Source organism: Phaseolus vulgaris, chromosome 5, assembly GCF_051622355.1.
Source record: "Phaseolus vulgaris cultivar YP4 chromosome 5, ASM5162235v1, whole genome shotgun sequence".
NCBI lineage: Eukaryota > Viridiplantae > Streptophyta > Magnoliopsida > Fabales > Fabaceae > Phaseolus > Phaseolus vulgaris.
This window is the reverse complement of record NC_143502.1, coordinates 43,711,325-43,730,279: the sequence shown is the minus strand read 5'-3', so window position 1 is coordinate 43,730,279 and position 18,955 is coordinate 43,711,325. Positions and strand designations below refer to the sequence as shown.

The following is an 18,955-nucleotide window of genomic DNA, read 5'->3' as shown; positions in this document are numbered from 1 at the left end:
TTCATGCCAAACAATCCCACCACCACAAATACCAGCATTAACTATCATGTTTAGGGTGCCCAGTGTTATCGCTGCCTGCAGAAGCTAATTTTGTTTAACATCCAACATTATTATGTAATCCTCCATGCATAATCAATCTGGATGACCTTTTTCTAGAAATACTATACAAGAATTTCTACAGAATTTAGGACAAAACATGATAAATTTTAAGTCAAACAGTGAGTATCCAGTTAGACAAAAATTAAATAATTTCACACATAAATCAGGCTTGACAATAATGAATAAAACATTTAATGTAAATCTGGTGGAATGAATTTGAGGTTCAAATGTTAGCCACAACTCAATACACACAAAAAGAATCTCTGGTAAATTTTTTATATAAAAACTCTCAAGTAATAAGGCGTAATAAGTCTCAAACCGACTGAAAAACTTGTTTTTTCTAAAACAAAACATTCTGGTTTTTCTATCATATCTATTTTTTTATGTTTTGTTTTTGGACGTTTCCCCTTGAACACAAACAACATATGAAAGTCTTTGTGTCAATATTTTCTCAAAAAATTTCAACGTAATATGAACTCAGAATAAAATCGCAAAAATTATGGCAAAATTTCACAAAACGGGCAAGAGGAAAGTCTTTAAGTGCTCAAACTTCTAAAAAAAAATTTCGGAAGAAATTGTTTTTGAAATTCGATGTAAGAATTTCAACACAATTTGGGACAAAACGCGACAAATTTCAGGTAAATCGGGTGAGTATTCGATTAGACAAAAATCAAACAGTTTTATACACAAACGTGGTGTTTTATTACTTGTATACGGGTTAAGACACCCTTGAAGTATCTCTCTTTTAATTCATTTAATTTTTTACTGATAAAAAAACTAACATCAATTAAAGATAGGTATATAAGCAAAAGGAAACCAAGACTAGCATTAAATATGATAAAGAGGAATGAGAGTATGATTGAACAATTGGATACTATTAATGGTACATTTTGGACACAAATGGCAACACCTACCCAATTGAATTATCTCTAACAGCAAAACGGAAATATTTTGACAATAGATTTACACATTTAATTAAATATTCTTTTATATATACACATTAGATTTATTCACGTGAAAGCAAGTTTGAATGATTTAAAACATGGAATCACTTTTTTTATTTTAATTCTATAAATTAAAGTTTTGAAGATAAAGAAGTAAAATAATTTATATTAATCTTATTTTCTTAAATAAAGATGGTAAGAAAAAATTAAGTTCTACTATAAATATTAATTTTTATCAAAAAAGTATATTACATGATATTTTTTTTATCAAAAAAGCATATTACATGAAAGTGAATTTATTTATAAAACCCATACTTAGCATCACCATGAACTACTATCTATATATGTGTATTCTATTCTAGAGTTCAATAATAAATTACCATGAAAACTTGGATAAATAACTTTGTATTTTATAAAAAATAAAAAGGATACATTTTATTGGAGTAAGATTTAAAATTTCACTTAGCGTTGATTTGTTCTTTTAAATATTTGTGGACAAAAGGGAAAATGATATTTTGGTATATATATATATATATATATATATATATATATATATATATATATATATATATATATATATATATATATATATAATATAGGGGTGGTAATCCGGGTGTTCCGCCCTGCATAAACTCGTCCCGCGTTTGGTCCACCCCACGTAAGAGATAATCTGCGGATCAATCCACATAAGAAAAATATTTTTTTTAAATTAAAATTTCATTAATAATAAAAAAACTATTCCTACTGCTGAAAAATTAAAATTTTATTCATGGTTCAATTCATTCAATTAAGATAAAATTATAAATTCAAGTATGAGGGTTGTTAGAAGGCTTGACTAAAAATAATTAAAGTTTTGCTTTGCATCTATTTTTTCCTATATATGTATGTTAATGTATAAGAGTTTTTTTTTATCGGCAAAGAATAAATAAAATAAGGGGTGTCTCAACCCTTATACAAAACTCCAAAAACAAGTTTTCTAACACCCTACCAACTAAGGGATCCAACAAACATTGCACATGTTAATGTATAACAGTATCTTATCAAAGTTTTGCTACAAAATATTTTAATGAAGATAACTAATTTTTTAATTATCCTATTGAAATCTCTTTTTTATATTATTTTTTTATTAACAAATTTTAAATACAAGACTTTCTTTCAAACTAAATTCATGGTTACTCTTAATACTAACTCCTTTAGATGATTAAAATAAAACATTCATTTTTTTAGTACATTAAATTCATTTTTTTTAAATAAAATAAAGGTCACAACTGCAATAATAAGTGAATGGGGTATGATTTTTTTCCTTACAAAACAAAATAATTATTTTTTATTTACATAAGTCAACCCGCTCCGCCCTACTTTTGGCTCGTGCAAGTTGTGGATTATGCGGGACGAGACAAAGTGGATCAGCGGACTAGATTAGTGAGATTGTCCCGCATGTTTTAGTAGCGGGTTACGAGACCAACATTGTCATTCCTAATATAATATTAGTAGTTTAAGTTAAAAAATAAAATAAGAATAAAAATATTAATATTTGGAGTAGTTAAAATGGGTGTTTTTTTTTAAAAGAGGAGCCGAGAAAAGGATATGATAAATTTTGAATAGGATGTGTGGTTTGGTTGAAAATGCATTGTAATGTAGTCTAATAATGGAAAATGGAATTACGTTCTAAGGCAAAGAACACGGTTTGGCATCTTAAAATGCATAGGCTGTAAAGAAAGAAGGAACAAAATCAGAGGACCTCCTTAGACCTCTCCCCAAACAGCTCAACTTGTGAAAACAACCAAAAGGAAGTTGTCATGAGACGCAAAAAAATTAGCACATTCTCAGCCTATTCCTCCTCATCTCTGCTGAGTCTGTTCTTGCTAGCTCTCTGAGTTAGTCCTAACAGCTCCATCGAAATTGGCCTTTGGCCACTAATGATCAAAGATGGTGCTGTATAGTAATAAAAACATTAGTACATAAAAATAATAAATAGTAATAATAATGAGGAGCATGATAAAGATGATAAACCTATCATTGTGATTGTGATTGTGATTGGGATTGTGATAATGGGGGCGCGCTCTGCTTCGGTGGTGCGCGCACCAATCATGATTGTGAAGTTGTGGTTAAGCTTGGGTAAGAGTAACGTAGTTGTATTGGTGTTGACATCAATATTAATATCATCATGCTGGTGCACAACAGCGAAAGCGATGTATTCTGATGCGGAGGCGCTGGTGAAGTTCAAGAAGTCGTTGACAAATACAAGGGCCCTGAAGAGTTGGGATTCAAACACAAACTCAAAGCCACCTTGCTCAGGCAATATTCCGAACTGGGTGGGCCTGTTTTGTTTGAGGGACAAGGTTTGGGGGTTGAGACTCGAGAACATGGGCCTAACAGGAAACATAGACATAATGACTCTGGCTTCAATCCCCGCTCTCCGCTCGGTTAGCCTAATGAACAACACCTTTGTGGGTCCCTTGCCTAGCGTCAGGATGCTGCCAAATCTCAAGGCCCTCTACCTCTCTTATAACCATTTCTCAGGACAGATTCCCGACGATGAATTTAAGGGTTTACTTAAATTGAGGAAACTCTATTTGGCCAATAATGAGTTCACAGGTCAAATTCCTTCCTCTCTTGCCACCTTGCCTACTCTAATCGTCCTCAGGCTCGACTCAAACAAGTTTCAAGGTCAAATCCCCCAGTTTCAACATCATAATAATAATAATACTTTGAAGATTATCAATTTTTCTAACAATGACTTGGAGGGTCCCATTCCGCGCAATCTAATCACCTTCGGCTCCTCCTCATTTACCGGTACCTTAATGTTTCTCATTTCATTATGCATCCATATTCATTCATAACTCAATCAATCAATCAATATTGCATTGCAGGGAACCCAGGACTATGCGGGGCGCCCCTGACGAATGAGTGCCAAGAGTTAGCCACACCATCCAAAATGCGTCTTCTAAAATCTTTACTAGCTTTCGTGGCGAGTGCACTGGTTCTAGCCATCCTGGTTTTAGTGTTGGTGATATGTCGGTTGAGGTCTCAAAGATCCCAACTGCAACACCACCAAGAACAATCTGCAACAGAAGGCCATAAGGCCTCGGCGTTGCAGGGCCAGGGCCTAGCCTCAAACAAACTCGTTCCTCCCATTTATGTGAAAACTAAAAGCCTAGCGGATCACTATGATGCTAGTCCTAGGCAGGTGTCATCAGGTCATGGTCATGGTCATGGAAATTCACATTCCAGGAGGGGGGAACAAGGCAAACTCACATTCCTGAGGCATCAAGATCCCAGGTTTGATTTGCAGGATTTGCTAAAGGCCTCCGCTGAAATTCTAGGAAGTGCAGGATTTGGGTCCTCCTATAAGGCCGTCATTTTAGACGGTTACGCCGTTGTTGTCAAGAGGTACAAGCAAATGAACAATGTGCCCAGAGAGGAGTTCCACGAGCACATGAGAAGACTAGGCAATCTCAGCCATCCCAATCTTCTCCCTCTCCTCGCCTATTATTACAGAAAGGAAGAAAAGCTTCTACTCTCTGCCTTTGTTCACAACGGTTGCTTGGCCACTCATCTTCATGGTAATAATTATTACTTTGTTTGTTTGTTTGTTTAATTCCATTTGTCACTTTTCAACGTGGCTACATAATATTATTGTAATTACTAATCATACATACAGGCAATCATAGCTCTCAAAAGCCAGGACTTGATTGGCCAACTCGCTTGAAAATCGTGAAAGGTGTAGCTAGGGGTTTGTCTTACCTATACAGTGCACTTCCAAGCGTAATTGTGCCTCATGGTCATCTCAAATCTTCCAACGTGCTTTTGGATAAATCCTTCGAACCCCAGCTCACTGATTATGCCCTCAGTCCCGTCATCAACATCGACCATGCCCAACAAATTATCATGCCTTACAAATCTCCTGAGTATGCTCAACTTGGGCGCATTACAAAGAAGACTGATGTGTGGAGTTTTGGAATTCTGATTCTTGAGATCTTGACCGGCAAATTCCCTGAAAACTATCTCACACTTAGACATAATACTAATTCTGACATAGCCAGTTGGGTAAATACCATGATTACTGAGAAGCGCACCAGTGACGTGTTTGACGTAGAGATGGGAGGAATCGGAAATTGTAAAGCTGAATTACTCAAACTCTTGAAGATTGGCTTGAGTTGTTGTGAGGAGAATGTGGAAAGAAGGCTTGATATCAAGGAAGCTCTTGAGCAAATTGAAGACTTGAAAGAGAGTGAAAACGATGATATTATTGGAGAATACTCCTCCTCTCCCATCACCCCAGAAAGAAATGCTTATAGAGCTGTGTGATTGTCACTCACTTTATTTGGAAGCTACCAATTTGTACGCGTGGAAGGTGGCTTTCCCCATGAAGATGAACATATGCTATTAATTAATCTTAAATTATTTTTAACTAATTAATTAGTTCTTCTGTCTATCTGGTTTTCTTGTTAACATAACTTAGGCACTTATTGTTATTCCTCTAACTGAACCATCTTGTAATGTTACTTTGTCCACTAGTTAGGATTAGTTAACCCCTTTATTAATTTCACCTATCTCTGTATAAAACATTATCTAACAATTTTAAATCTCTAGTGCTAGTCATTGTGCAACACATGCACATATTAACAAAAATTATCAATTGCTCGTAAGTATATGCACAGTACGGTTAACAAGAACACCTAAAAATATTTCAACATATAAGATAAATTTCCTTTTTATTATCTTATATTTGTTCTAACTTTGTTATTGGTCGACCTATTTTTAATAACTATGTATTTTGTATATTGTTTATGCTAGAGAATATGTTTATAACAAAAAAAATCATACTAATAAAAAAGAGCCTATGTATACAAGATATATTTTGGAACTGAAATCATTTTAGAATCTAGTGCTAGTATAGTGTAGCCCCTAATATTTTCGAGTTAATAATATTTATTCATGTAGTGTTTCTTCTCTAATTGTTCATGTCATTCCCAAGAAGAATCTCTTGACTAGATTCTTTAAAAAGTTATAAAAATTATTATTCTAAACTCACGTTAAGATTATAAAAGTTAATATTAATTAACCCTACTAGTAGGTCACTCATCCTTAGTAACATCAAAGGCCAACTCTAAAATATGACTTGCATGAAGTATCAAAGTAAGTCACTCTGGTTCTAATCTTAGTTGGATGGTCCTATTTAAAACTAGTTTAAGACTTTCATTAAGAGCAATTGAAAATATTTATGAAAAGAGATTGATATATTGAATATATATATATATATATATATATATATATAAAAGTATTTTAGGAATACTCCATGTATCACCATTAAAAAAAAACACTATCATCCATGTATTTACTTCTTGCACAAAAAGACTATACTACACATCCACGGTCTGATAAAAGGAGTTAATCTCAACAAGATTAGTGAATTGTTCTCAACCCCACCTGTCAATTGGGGCTTCAAAATACTTGTATAACAAGATGTGAGTCATTTGATGTGTTGTCTTAGAGATTCCTATCATAAAAAAGAGAACCCTCACAAGGTAATGTCATGCATCAAAGCGGGTTCTAGTCCTACGAGTTATGCTCCAATAGTGACTAGTGTTTCTAATACAAAATTTGTAACTTAACATCATAAAAACTCATCCTCTACATCTATGCTTAGTGATATCCCTTGGGCAACAATTAAGTTTTTCTGCAAAACAACAAAACCACACCTTCCCCCAGCCAAGATACCAGATTAATGCAGAAAATAAGATGGCTTTGTGCTCTGACGTGGCAATGCACGGTGTGGAGTTTCCACATCAATGCATGGCCATCTAGCCATAGAGCTTGGAAACATCCCCTATTCCATTATTCCAGCATGAGCTATTAGTTTAGTTAACGGACAAAAAAGTCTTCCACATTCCTCCACCCCTTCATCCTCCTTCCCCTTATCGTCTTCCCCCTCTTCTTGTACACCCTCTTCATCAAGTGAGCAACACCCATTTGATTAGTCATCGTATAGTTGTTAGGGAACATGTTTTACCACAACCTACATATGATAAATAAATATGATAAACAAATCTAATAAATATGATAAAAAGAATATTTGAAACAAAAATCTAAAACAGAATTCGAATCCAATATCTACAAGGAAGAGAAATCATATAAGAAGACACAACACACTCCACAGTGGAATATGTTCTAACCTAGTTGTGTCGTTTTTCTTAATTTTCTATTTTCTTGTTTGTAATTCTTTTCGTGTTGCCTCCACATGGAAGGATAAACCTTTTGGATTGATTCTCTTGTGATTTCGAATTGAATTATGAGGTTCTGGGTAATTTAGTTTTGCTCTTCAATTTCTCTAACAAATTGTGTCGGATGGTCTAGTCTTGTAGAATTTTGATTTCAGATTAGGAATTGTTTTTGAACACTTGTTGATAATTCAATTTTATTCTTTAATTGAAATTCTTCTTTATTTTGCTTTTATTTTTAACAATCTCTTGCTTGCTTAATTAATTCAAGAGGTAAAAGACTAAAATTCTCCTATGTATACACTTGAACGCGGGTGAGGAACTTAATGAATTGATTGAAGTTTTTTTATTAATTCGCTAATTGAATGACATGTGTGTGTCAATTGATGAAGAATTCAATTGTGAATGAATTTGAGAATCAATCTGCTTTTTAATTTGCTTCTGTCTTGTCTTTTTAATTTTTTTGTCTTCAATAAGAGACAACCTTTTTTAATTAATTATTTTTAATAACTCAAATTGCCTTAAAAAAATTAAACTTTATTTTATTAAATTTGTAATTGAATTTGTTGAGAGACAAATTAGACTTAACCAACCCTATCTATATTCTAATTCTATTGACTTTTCATGTATTAGATGATATATGTTAAATACACTATCCAAGACATTATCATTAGAGAATCTATAGTCATATTTATTTTTTATTTGATTGAAAACAACAATAATCAAGAAAGAGAGTTATTTTTAAAGGAAATATCTAGATCCAAACTCTGATTTTTTTTTATCATAAAAAATAATATATTATAGATGAATCAATTTAGAATGCTTCAAAATTTCACATAACTCAAGTTATTTACACAAGATAAAATTATCGTATTATACCAACATGACACATACACCTGCTGTGCGCGTTCAAATCCATGCAAACCCTTATCATCAAATATGGTGTGAGAAATAATCTGCAGATACAAGCCATATTAACTCATACCATCTATAACCTTGAATCGTGTTTGAATCCATGACTTGTTAGCAATAAATATATTGATATATGTAAGATTATAGCTATATAGTTTTTAGGTTGGTAAGTATGACATCGATTAATTTATAATGAAAACTAGTAACAACTTAAATTTCATAAAAAAAAAGTCTTTTAAGAACTAAATAGTGGACAGGTTTTTGAAAAAAATAATAAGTAGTCTTTAGCTTTTCAATAAATTATAATTCAATCGATATAAATAGAAGACCAATAAAATTATTTGAATACAAGACATAATAGTTTACATCTTTAAAGATAACAATAAAAAATTTTAGAAGAAAAAATATTGTTAAAAAGAAAAAAAAAAGATAATAGGATATTTTATCTAAAATAATTAATAGTCTTTATAATGAAAGCTATACAAAGTGAAAAAAAAAAGTATTTATTAAAAATGAGAAGAAAAAAAATGTCATTAATTTTACAAGGAAAAGTTTTAAAAGGAGAATAAAATATTTTGATGAAAAAAACTGACACTTAAATACTAATATTTCTAAAGTAAAAATCCACTAAATAAAAGGAGATTACTTTAGCATAATATGTCATACATATAAAATAAAAATGATGAAATTATGAAAAGTTAGGGGTAGTAGTCCCAAGTTATTGATAGCACTTTTGCTTTTTAAGGATTTTGTATTTAATTTAATTTTGTAGTTTTTTGTGTTTACCTCTAACGGATAGGATAAGAAAAGAAAAATGTGATCGATAGAGCATAAATTATGGTAGTTTTCTATAGAAAAGGGTTTTGTTACTTAATAGAATGGGATGGTTATAGAAAAGGATGAGAAGGCAGATGAAGGAAGAGAAATGTGGCACTCAAATTCGAAGGGATCAGGGATTAGAAGAGGAGGAGGCGGCAATGGAATAGTGGCCGTGGCTATAGACAACGATAAAGGAAGCTCGTGCGCTCTTAAATGGGCCGTTGATTCTCTGCTAGCCAGAGGTCAAACAGTTATTCTCCTCCACGTTTTGCACGGGACATCTGTTTCCAGTAAGTCCTCTCCTCTTATTCATAGCTATTTCTTGTTTTCTTCTCGATATAATAATATTCTTAAAGAAACTAGGGGAAGGTGAAAATGGTTTATGTAACTACACGCCAATAAAACACTTGTTATTTGTTTTGTTTTTTCAATCGCAACAGGGGGTAGCGAGGCCATTATTTGTAACATCACCAATTCATCCGTATCTCCTCATAGATACCAACATGATACCTCTATGAAGGATTTGTTTCTCCCTTTCCACTGCTATTGTACACGCAAAGATGTAGGTCTCACGCTTTGTTTTTTTTTTTTTTTTTTTTTTTACTCAAATTAGTGATAATAACACGGTATGATTTACTGCTGTAAAAAATATTTTCTTAGATACAATGCCTTGATGTCCTTCTTCAAGACCATGATGATGTGAAAGCAATAACAGAATATGTCTCTTATGCTGCAATTGAAAACTTGGTGATTGGTGCAACATCCAGGCGTGGGTTTATTCGGTAGGATTCCGTATCTGAAATTAAGATTGCATTCGTAACTATTTTTAAAAGGAGAATAATTTTGATATTTGTGTACAGAATGCAAGTCATTGTACCTTTCTTAATTTCGTTTTTCCTTGTGCAGATTTAAGTCATCGTCAAGTAGCATATTAAAGGGGGCGCCGGACTTTTGTACCGTGTTTATCGTTTCTAAGGGAAAAATCTCGTCAGTTCGGAATGCTACTCGTCCAGCCGCACATACATCCCCACTTCTGAGCCACATACGTAATCTAAAGAACAAGGAGGAACATCATCCTGAAATACCCTTCAGAAATGCGAATACGAGAGGTTTGTTTCTGTCATATATAATATACAGTTTGTTCGGCATCTATCAATTCTTTCTTGCCCTGCACTTTTAATCATGTATGTATCTGCAGACGGGACGTCAATCAAACCTCAGGGCTGGCTCGATGAATCTTTTAAGTAAGTCTTTAGTCAAACCATTCAAAGTCCAACCCATAATAATAATATAACATGGTTTCCTTGGTTCGGTTCGGTTGAGGCAGGTCTCCATTTCCAAGAAGAGGCACGACTGGAATATCATGCGTGGACTTCCCAGACTCAGATACAGAAATATCTTTTGTAAGCTCTAATAGGCCAAGCACTGGTCGTTCATCCTCCGTTTATGACTGTATTGAGGCAGGCCGAACTTCGCATGTTTCTAACAGTTCAGATCATAATTTTGGATCAGCCCGATTGGGACTCAGGTTCAATGACCCCAGTTCACCCCATACTTCTGTCTCTCATGAAAGCAGTAGAACATCATTCTCTTATTCATCACAGAGCATGGTGAGTGAGTGAGTTAGCGAGGACATGTGTTTTTCCTTTATTCTTTATACACCACTTCTACTGATTTGTTATATATCAATATTACATTTCAAATAAGTAAAATTGTTTAATCATTGTTGTGAGCCCATTGATACGTGACCATTGAAGGTATCAACTTCCCTTTGCTAAAATAATTTAGGATGAAGAAGCAGAAGCTGATGTCAGGAGGCTGAAGCTTGAGGTAAAGCAATCGATGGAGATGTACAATGCAGCATGCAGAGAAGCACTAACAGCCCAGCAGAAGGTATATTCTGAAAAGTATATATAGTCCCTTTTTCTATAAATGTGTTAGTGGGATTTCAACTGGTACAACTATTTTGGTTGCTACAGTTAATGGAGTTGAAAGACTGGAGAATGGAGGAAAAACACAAATTAGAAGAGGCACATTTGGCTCAGGAAGCTGCGCTGGCAATTGCAGAGCAAGAGAAAGCGAGACGTAGAGCAGCCATGGAAACTGCTGAAGCATCGAAGAAAATTGCTGAGATTGAAACACACAGAAGAGCGAGTGTTGAAGTTAAAGCTCTTAAAGAAGCAGAGAAGATGAGGAAGCTTTTGGACAATCTAACCCAAACTGATGTAAGATATAGAAGATACAGTATAGAGCAGATTGAAGCAGCTACGAACTTCTTTGCTGAATCCCAGAAAATCGGGGAAGGAGGTTATGGCCCTGTTTTTAAATGTTTCCTTGATCACACTCCAGTCGCTGTCAAGGTTCTACGTCCAGATGCTGCTCAAGGGAAGTCACAGTTTCAGCAAGAGGTGATCAACCAGTGGACATGAGTAATTCTACACCACTTTTTTTGTATTTGACTCCATAACATGTTTCCATTTCATCTCGTTTACGTTAGGCTTGGCCTTTTATGGGCATGATTGAGACCTTGAAAATCTGATGAAATCCCAACAGTGATATCCATATAGTTGAACAGCTAGCATCTCTTCCACATCATTCTTTTCTATCTCGAACTTCTCGTTACATCTCTTTCTTCTTTCCTTTTTCTAATCCATTTCTTAAAACCCAAAATTGGGATGGACACTCCTCCATCACTTCCCAATGATATCTAGCCAATTCCAAAGACACATACACGTAAAGGGAGTAGAGAAAGAGAAGGAGAATTTTGGATATCAAGGGTAAACCTAAAAGCATGCATAATTTAAAGCCTCCTTTCTACTTTTATAGTGTTCTGAGTTCTGATTCATAATGCCTGGAACTGAATTATGTTGTGGGGGTATACCAATAGCATATACTAGTCAAATATGTTGTGGTAGTAGTATTTGCAATCAATCCTAAACATATAAATGTGCGTGTGCAGATTGACATTCTGAGCTGCATAAGACACCCAAACATGGTACTTCTTCTAGGAGCGTGTCCGGAGTATGGCGTACTGATTTATGAATATATGGCTAATGGAAGCCTAGAAGATTGTCTGTTTCGAAAAAGGAATAACAGTGTTCTGTCTTGGCAGCTGAGGTTCCGAATTGCTGCTGAGATAGCGACGGGCCTACTATTCCTGCATCAGACCAAGCCTGAACCTTTTGTACACCGTGATCTGAAACCAGGCAACATTTTGCTAGACCAGAATTATGTGAGTAAGATAAGCGATGTTGGATTGGCAAGGCTTGTCCCACAAGTAGCCGAAAACGTAACACAATGCTGCATGACATCAGCAGCTGGAACATTTTGTTATATTGATCCTGAGTATCAGCAAACAGGAATGCTTGGCGTGAAGTCGGATGTTTACTCTCTTGGAATAATTTTTCTTCAACTATTGACAGGCAGAACTCCAATGGGATTAGCTTACCGTGCTGGAGAGGCTATAGAGAATGACACCTTTGAGGAAATGCTGGACCCATCCGTAACCGATTGGCCTCTTCAACAAGTCCTGTGCCTTGCAAAAATGGCAGTCAAGTGTGCGGAACTCAGGCGAAAAGACAGGCCAGACCTTGCCAAAGTGGTGTTGCCAGAGCTTGATAAATTGAGAGACTTTGCCGAAGAAAACATGACAGTGCAGTCGTTGCCCATCATTTTAGGATGCATTGCGCCTTCACCCTGCCACACTGAAACTTCTGTGCAACAGGTTCCTACTTTCTAGCTCCCAAATCACCTAATATAACATAAAAATTATTTAATTATCATAATTTCGTAATATTTACATGGATTTCCATGACCTTATTGAGGTCATGTTGCAGGATGTGATGAGCGACCCGCGCTTTGTACATTCCGTAGGCTCATCAGCTCCATCAACGCCCACAGAAGGAAATCCTTAAATATATGTATATATTTATTTATTTATTAATATAGACGAGACTGCTTTATTCTGCAGTAATGTAAAAATGATGTTTCCGATGTACATGCATGTAGGATCTAAACTCGGTCAGAGAAAAAGTATAAACAAAAAGTTGTTTCTAGTTGACAATGCACACATTCAACAAGACTCATTCTTGTTCTATTCTTGTTCAACGTCACTTATATTTTTCATTTTCTTATCTAATCCATTAAAATATGGAAAAATAATAAATTTCCTTCTATGTAATATTTTCCTATTATAAAATTTAAGAAAAATAAATAAAACACTTGAGATATGAAATGGATCAGTTTTAAATAACATTGTAAAAGATTTTCTTTACATGGTTTTATAATATTCTTTTTTTTATAAATAAAACCCCACACATTATAACTCAATAGAAATTCAAAATTTATAACTATTAATAAAATAGAAAAAACGGACTATCAATTTATTTATAATTTTCATTTCACTCTCCAATTGTTTTCTCTTTTTTCTTATTAATTTTATTATAGAAAAGTTGTAATATATCAGGTTTCAACAAAATCAAGATGTTGTTAAAAAAAATTCATTTTATTCCTTATTTTAAGACAATAACAAAAAGAAAGAATGAACACATCCACATTCGGTTCTTATACAAAATCTCACATATCAAATAAAATAACTCAAATGAGAGGAGAAGAAAAAAGACATTGATTAATCAATATATTATTTTTTTTATATATTATCTTTTGCTTTTAATTTCAACTAATCCAAAATTATTTTTGTATGTACATTAGATTTTTATCATCGTACAAATTAAACAAAAGAGAAAAATGTAATACACATCTTAAAACATAACCAACCAACAGATATTAATTTTTAATAAAATATTAGTTTTTGTTTTTGCCGGTTGACTTTCTCTTCCGTTGATTTTGGTGACAAGTTTTAGCTCCGGTTGATCTCTTCTGGAATCTGTTCTACATCTTGTTGAACTAGAACGCGACTCCGTTGAAACAGAGGGGGCCCCTACCTGTTCATTACACTTCGACGATCAAGTTAATGAGGACTTACTAAAATTTAAGAAGCATTCAGTTTCAGACTCAGAAACCACGTACCTTGACCTGGGGTTTCAAGCCCCTTTAAAGCTTATCCCTTGTGACAACTTTCTCTCACAAGAATCTAATCTCAACTCAAAACATTCCTAACAAGAAACCTTTTTGTTCAAGGGCGCCTTCTCTCGAGGTGCTATAAAGAAATTTTATCTCTAAGGAGAACATAAAATAATAACAGAACAACCACCTGTCAGCAGGGCACCATCTTAGACGCCACCAACAGGGAGATATTCTACTTACGTGGACACCTTACTCATGATACAACGTTATCTTTTATATCTTTTACTATTCATGTACCTTAATCTCCGCATGCCCTAAATACACGAACTTAGGTTAAAGTATGTTTACGTAACTTAACTATTATGTGTCCTAACATGTACCTCTAAGTTAAAAAATGGCTTTTACTAATAGCCCTACATCAACGTATAAAAGGTTATTTTAATTACGCTTCAACGGGCTTACCAACAAAACGAGACCCAATCACATGACCAACTTTACTAGCTCAAGAGTCAAACTGACCTGTCTATACCATACACCGAGTCCCAACCAACCACCTGTGCAGTACAGTTTTAAAAAGAAATTTAGTTTTCAAAACCAAATCTCATAAAAACAATTGTATGTTTAATAAATAAGGGTACAATAAGTAAATTGTATAAAAAAAAGTTAAGAGGAGAATATGTTTATACATAAGTATAGATATATAAGAAAATTATGGTAGTATATTTGAAGTTGGGTTTTGAAGGTGACAGTCAGAGGGTTTAGAATTAGAATTTATATACTGAGGGGGTTTTAGGATAGCAAGGGGATGCGTATAGTAGTTATCTGAATGTGAAGATGTTGGTTAAAATGCAAACAAATTGGTTTGTCCCTGTTGCAGTCCCATTCCCAGTGCCACACAAGCTTGAGGGTTGTTTTGTGATGAGTAAGTGCGTGCTATCCACGCATCCTCCCACGCCATTTGAAGTGGGTAATGATAAACCGAGAAGAAGAAGATCAAATTGGCGTTGTGGTTGTGGTTCGGAGGAGGAGGCACAGGCACAGAGACAGGGTCTCTCTGAATCTGAATCTGAATCTGAATCCAAACGGGAATGGGAAGTGCAGGAAGCTCGCAGGGCGATTTCAAGTTATCTGGGAGAATTGGGAGTGACAGAGGAGGAATCGTTGTCCATCGCGTGGAATTGCCCGGGGTATGTGAAGATGTTGATGGAAGGTGTGAGGGATTTGGATGAGTGGGGGTGGGAGGCAGATAAAGAATTTGCAGGGTTGAGCTTCAAGGACAAGATTCTTCGTGTTGCCGCTCAAAAGGGAGACAAGGGGAAAATTGCCTACTTAGAGACTCTTGGTCTCACTATCTCTTGGTCTATCAACGTCGCCGGATATCTCTCCGCTCACACCCTCCCCTCTCTCATACACAAGGTTACACGCATCAAACAACTCTTCTTTTCTCCCGTTGATAACGATAACGATCACTACCCTTCGTTGCTCATTAGAAACATTCGCCTCACGATGCGCCACTTGTCTATTTCAATTGACGAAGACTTGCAACGCACTTTCTCCTTTTTCGAAAAGCTTCAAGCAAAGCCTGGTGGCCTAAACATCTTAGCTTCCCCAGATTCCGCTTTCTGTTTCTTAATCCAATCCTTCCCTCGTCTCCTTCACTTATCCGTAGACAACCACTTAACACACATACTTGATTCTCTCCACAATTTTGGAATTCCCACATCTCGCATCTCAAACATAGTACTGGCTTTTCCTCCTCTTCTCTTCTGGAATCTTCAACTCCTTCAAGCTAGACTCCTCACCTTCAAGCAGGTACCAACCTACCGTCCCTTCCATCTATTCTCCGTTACCTCTTTGCCTTATAATTTATTCCACACATCATGTTAATCTCAGTTTCTACCTTTTGAATTAATATATTAATATTATGTTATTGTCTAGATTAACGTGGCTGATCAAGATTATGCCAAGTTGCTGCTAAAATATCCTTGGCTTCTGTCGACAAGTTTTCAAGAAAATTATGCGGAGCTCCTTTCTTTTTCGTATTCTATCAAGGTACCATTTTGTTCTGTCATGATTACTTGTATCCATTTGATTTCGGATGCATATGTAACTTTAGTTATCATCACTGAAAGGAAACTAAGGACATTTATTTGAATTATTGTTTTTCAATAATTTACATGAAAACATATTCTATAGTGAAATGGAACTAATTATATTTAAATAGTTCAACAACCTTCCATACCACCCTGAATGAGGAATTTATAGAAGGACTGAACTAATAATAGAAGGCTTCAATATAGGTTCCAAAGACACAGATAGACCGTGCAATTGAAAGCCACCCTCATCTATTAAGCTGTTCAACTAGCAAGCTGGAGTTGATGGTAGATCAGTTTGCTAAACTTGGAGTTCGGAATAAAAAGTTAAATCAGGTTATTGCTAGAAGTCCTCAACTACTACTACGGAAGCCCAAAGACTTTCTACAGGTATTTATTTTTAGCTTCAATCAAGTGTTTAATTTGTAACAAATGACATAATGAGAGAAGTGAGAGAATAGGGCAAAGGAATTCCCCACTTTGAAGTGCTTTAAAAAGTATAAGGAGTGGAAAGTTGCATCAACTTTTCCTGAACAACATCATAGGTAGGAATAGTAGAACTAGAGAATATAATTACAAATGACTTCAAGGTTTAGTGAAAGTCTATCAAGAGAAAGTACCATTAAAAATTGATCGCATTTTTAGTAAAATGTATTTGCATCAATAATAAGGGGCATAAGAGTAGAATATTCTGCAATCAAGTTGTTGAGCCCCTAGACAGTCTATGAACCATTGGATGGTCTGATGACCAGGATATCATATGTTGTGCTTATGTTCTTATGTTTTGATGATAACAAAAACTGATTGGATGACTTGTATATTGAAAGATTTGAGCAATGTTCCTTTGAGCAAGGAAAGGAAAACATAACTGACTCAACAACAACAATCATCTAAACCTACTAAATGTTCCTTTGCCCATTCCTTTGAGTAATTTTTCTGTCAGATAGCTTGTCAATTAGCTGATGTGTTTATGAAAGGACTACCTATGAAGATTTTCCATGACCTTCCATGACCTTATTGCCAAGTTCGAAATAATAGATTTCCAATTTCTATTCTCTAGCCTGAAGTGATGTGTTGTAATGTACCCACTAATTGCTTTATAATTATTGTAATTATTAGAAATTAATTAGGATAATTGTTTGTTACTACAAGTCTTTTTAGGAAAGTATTTAAGCTGTTTAGTCTATATAATGCTTCACCCTGTCCAGTTCTATAGAAAATAATGTTCAGAAATTTTCTATTCAAATCTCTTGCTCGTTGTTGTCTGCAGATTGTTACGTTGTTTCAAAATATGGATTTAGATAAAGAAACTATTGGAAGAATACTTGCCCGCTGCCCTGAAATTTTTGCTTCCAGCATTAAAAGAACTTTAGAAAGGAAGATTGAATTCCTTTGTAGGGTTGGCGTTCGTAAGACTTTCCTTCCTGGGGTTATCAGAAAGTATCCTGAATTACTTGTTTCTGACATTGACAAAACTTTACTGCAAAGGTATTGCTCTGACTAATCTATTTTATATATTTTGTACCGTTGTTTCAGTATCATATTTGTTTACTCTTACCCAACTAACGTTTATACATTTACTATGCACCTTGTGTCATTTTCCAGCAGCAAGTATATTCTATTTCAAAATAATTGTGGTGCGTTAGATTTTTTAATGATATAACGATGATATTGTTCTGACGCAAGTTTCAGTTTTGTCTGATGAAAAATAAAAGAAAATAATGATTTCCTAATTGCTTCAACTGTATCATGACCACTCCATAAATGTCACATTTCATCAGCAAAAACGTGAAAATGAACCTGCTTCTCACCTAGTGATTGAGGTGTCATTTTTATTTATAAAACTCAAATAAAACCCGACATCTGAGCAAGTCTGACATCTTAGGTTCCAACTATCATATGTGTCATCACATGAAAGATAACATAAAACAAAAAAAAAGATACAAACAATGTCATTTTGTTTATTATCTAGTAATTTTATCTGTTGATGTTTGCAGGATAATGTACTTGATGAAGTCAGGTCTTTCAGAGGAAGACATTGCATTTATGGTACGTACATTTTCTCCTCTTCTTGGGTACAGTATAGAGGGGGTTCTTAAGCCAAAAATAGAATTCCTTGTGAACTCAATGGAGAGGCCAGTAAGAGATGTGGTGAGTTACCCTCGGTATTTTAGCTATTCACTAGAGAAGAAGATAAAGCCAAGATATTGGGTGTTGAAAAGAAGGGACATCAAATGTAGCTTAAAGGAGATGCTGGGAAAAAATGATGAAGAATTTGCTGCTGAATTTATGGGTATTGGAAGGATGCCCGTCTCTCCTCCCGTGTAATGAAGCCTGTGAATATCAATAGTTGTATTGTAATTTTAGGTTTCCCTTGCAGCCAAGCTTAGCACGTTAGATTTTTGGGTGTTCCTTGTAATTATTTTCAAAGAGATAGAAATTCTTTCAATTACGAAAAAAAGTATTTTTTTTAACAAAAAATTGAACATCAAATGAGAAATTGATGCATAATTAGTCTAATTACGATTATATCATCCATGCAAGGTGCTACGGACTAGCTCTATTCATCAATCTTGCATTCAAGAATGAACATCATTTACCATTGAAGGGTTATGAGTTGATTTGTAAGTAAACTCGCGTTTTTGAGTAAACTCACGCAAACTCGCGAGTTGGATACTGAACATATTAAGTTTAGGGTTAGAGATTTTTAAATTAGATTGAGATTTTGCGTTGGATACTGAACGTATTAAGTTTAGGGTTAGAGATTTTTAAATTAGATTGAGATTTTTTTAGCTGGTTGGGTTTGAGAATTTTTGAACAGATTGTGGGCAAATTAAGA

At 34.6% G+C, this 18,955-nt stretch overlaps 3 protein-coding genes across 7 annotated transcripts; all 3 read left to right on the top strand.

Annotated features, from left to right (window-relative positions):
• The first annotated feature begins 2,849 nt into the window (after nucleotides 1-2,849).
• On the top strand, nucleotides 2,850-5,678 carry LOC137836114 (pollen receptor-like kinase 4). The gene is made up of 3 exons (XM_068644965.2): nucleotides 2,850-3,839; nucleotides 3,917-4,609; nucleotides 4,708-5,678. Exons 1-3 carry the CDS (start codon nucleotides 3,095-3,097, stop codon nucleotides 5,352-5,354), a joined length of 2,085 nt encoding a protein of 694 aa, XP_068501066.1. The 5' UTR covers nucleotides 2,850-3,094; the 3' UTR covers nucleotides 5,355-5,678.
• Nucleotides 5,679-8,914: 3,236 nt separating this feature from the next.
• Nucleotides 8,915-13,067, top strand: LOC137836107 (U-box domain-containing protein 34). 5 transcript variants are annotated; one of them, XM_090302054.1, is made up of 11 exons: nucleotides 9,081-9,288; nucleotides 9,439-9,560; nucleotides 9,659-9,780; nucleotides 9,905-10,107; nucleotides 10,197-10,242; nucleotides 10,326-10,401; nucleotides 10,511-10,608; nucleotides 10,787-10,891; nucleotides 10,978-11,406; nucleotides 11,958-12,722; nucleotides 12,835-13,067. In XM_090302054.1, exons 6-11 carry the CDS (start codon nucleotides 10,362-10,364, stop codon nucleotides 12,910-12,912), a joined length of 1,515 nt encoding a protein of 504 aa, XP_090158180.1. In that variant the 5' UTR covers nucleotides 9,081-9,288; nucleotides 9,439-9,560; nucleotides 9,659-9,780; nucleotides 9,905-10,107; nucleotides 10,197-10,242; nucleotides 10,326-10,361; the 3' UTR covers nucleotides 12,913-13,067. The 5 variants fall into 5 exon arrangements, 4 of the variants coding, with proteins under 4 accessions (XP_068501057.1, XP_068501056.1, XP_090158180.1 ...); XM_090302053.1 differs by having other exon boundaries at nucleotides 12,823-13,067; XM_068644956.2 differs by having other exon boundaries at nucleotides 8,915-9,288; nucleotides 10,326-10,608.
• Nucleotides 13,068-13,822: 755 nt separating this feature from the next.
• LOC137836108 (Mitochondrial transcription termination factor family protein) lies at nucleotides 13,823-18,636 on the top strand. Its single transcript, XM_068644959.2, has 5 exons — nucleotides 13,823-15,835; nucleotides 15,962-16,075; nucleotides 16,324-16,506; nucleotides 17,387-17,604; nucleotides 18,114-18,636. The coding sequence occupies exons 1-5, from the start codon at nucleotides 14,858-14,860 to the stop codon at nucleotides 18,442-18,444; spliced, it is 1,824 nt and encodes a 607-aa protein (XP_068501060.1). The 5' UTR covers nucleotides 13,823-14,857; the 3' UTR covers nucleotides 18,445-18,636.
• The last annotated feature ends 319 nt before the right edge of the window (nucleotides 18,637-18,955 follow it).

Coding starts and splice junctions, on each gene's coding strand:
- LOC137836114 (XM_068644965.2), top strand. CDS start 3,095: ATGGGGGCGCGCTCTGCTTCGGTGGTGCGCGCACCAATCATGATTGTG. Junction 3,840..3,916: donor CGGCTCCTCCTCATTTACCG/GTACCTTAATGT, acceptor ATTGCATTGCAG/GGAACCCAGGACTATGCGGG. Junction 4,610..4,707: donor CTTGGCCACTCATCTTCATG/GTAATAATTATT, acceptor TCATACATACAG/GCAATCATAGCTCTCAAAAG.
- LOC137836107 (XM_068644955.2), top strand. CDS start 9,063: ATGGTTATAGAAAAGGATGAGAAGGCAGATGAAGGAAGAGAAATGTGG. Junction 10,108..10,196: donor CAGAAATGCGAATACGAGAG/GTTTGTTTCTGT, acceptor ATGTATCTGCAG/ACGGGACGTCAATCAAACCT. Junction 10,243..10,325: donor TGGCTCGATGAATCTTTTAA/GTAAGTCTTTAG, acceptor CGGTTGAGGCAG/GTCTCCATTTCCAAGAAGAG.
- LOC137836108 (XM_068644959.2), top strand. CDS start 14,858: ATGTTGGTTAAAATGCAAACAAATTGGTTTGTCCCTGTTGCAGTCCCA. Junction 15,836..15,961: donor GACTCCTCACCTTCAAGCAG/GTACCAACCTAC, acceptor GTTATTGTCTAG/ATTAACGTGGCTGATCAAGA. Junction 16,507..17,386: donor AGCCCAAAGACTTTCTACAG/GTATTTATTTTT, acceptor TGTTGTCTGCAG/ATTGTTACGTTGTTTCAAAA.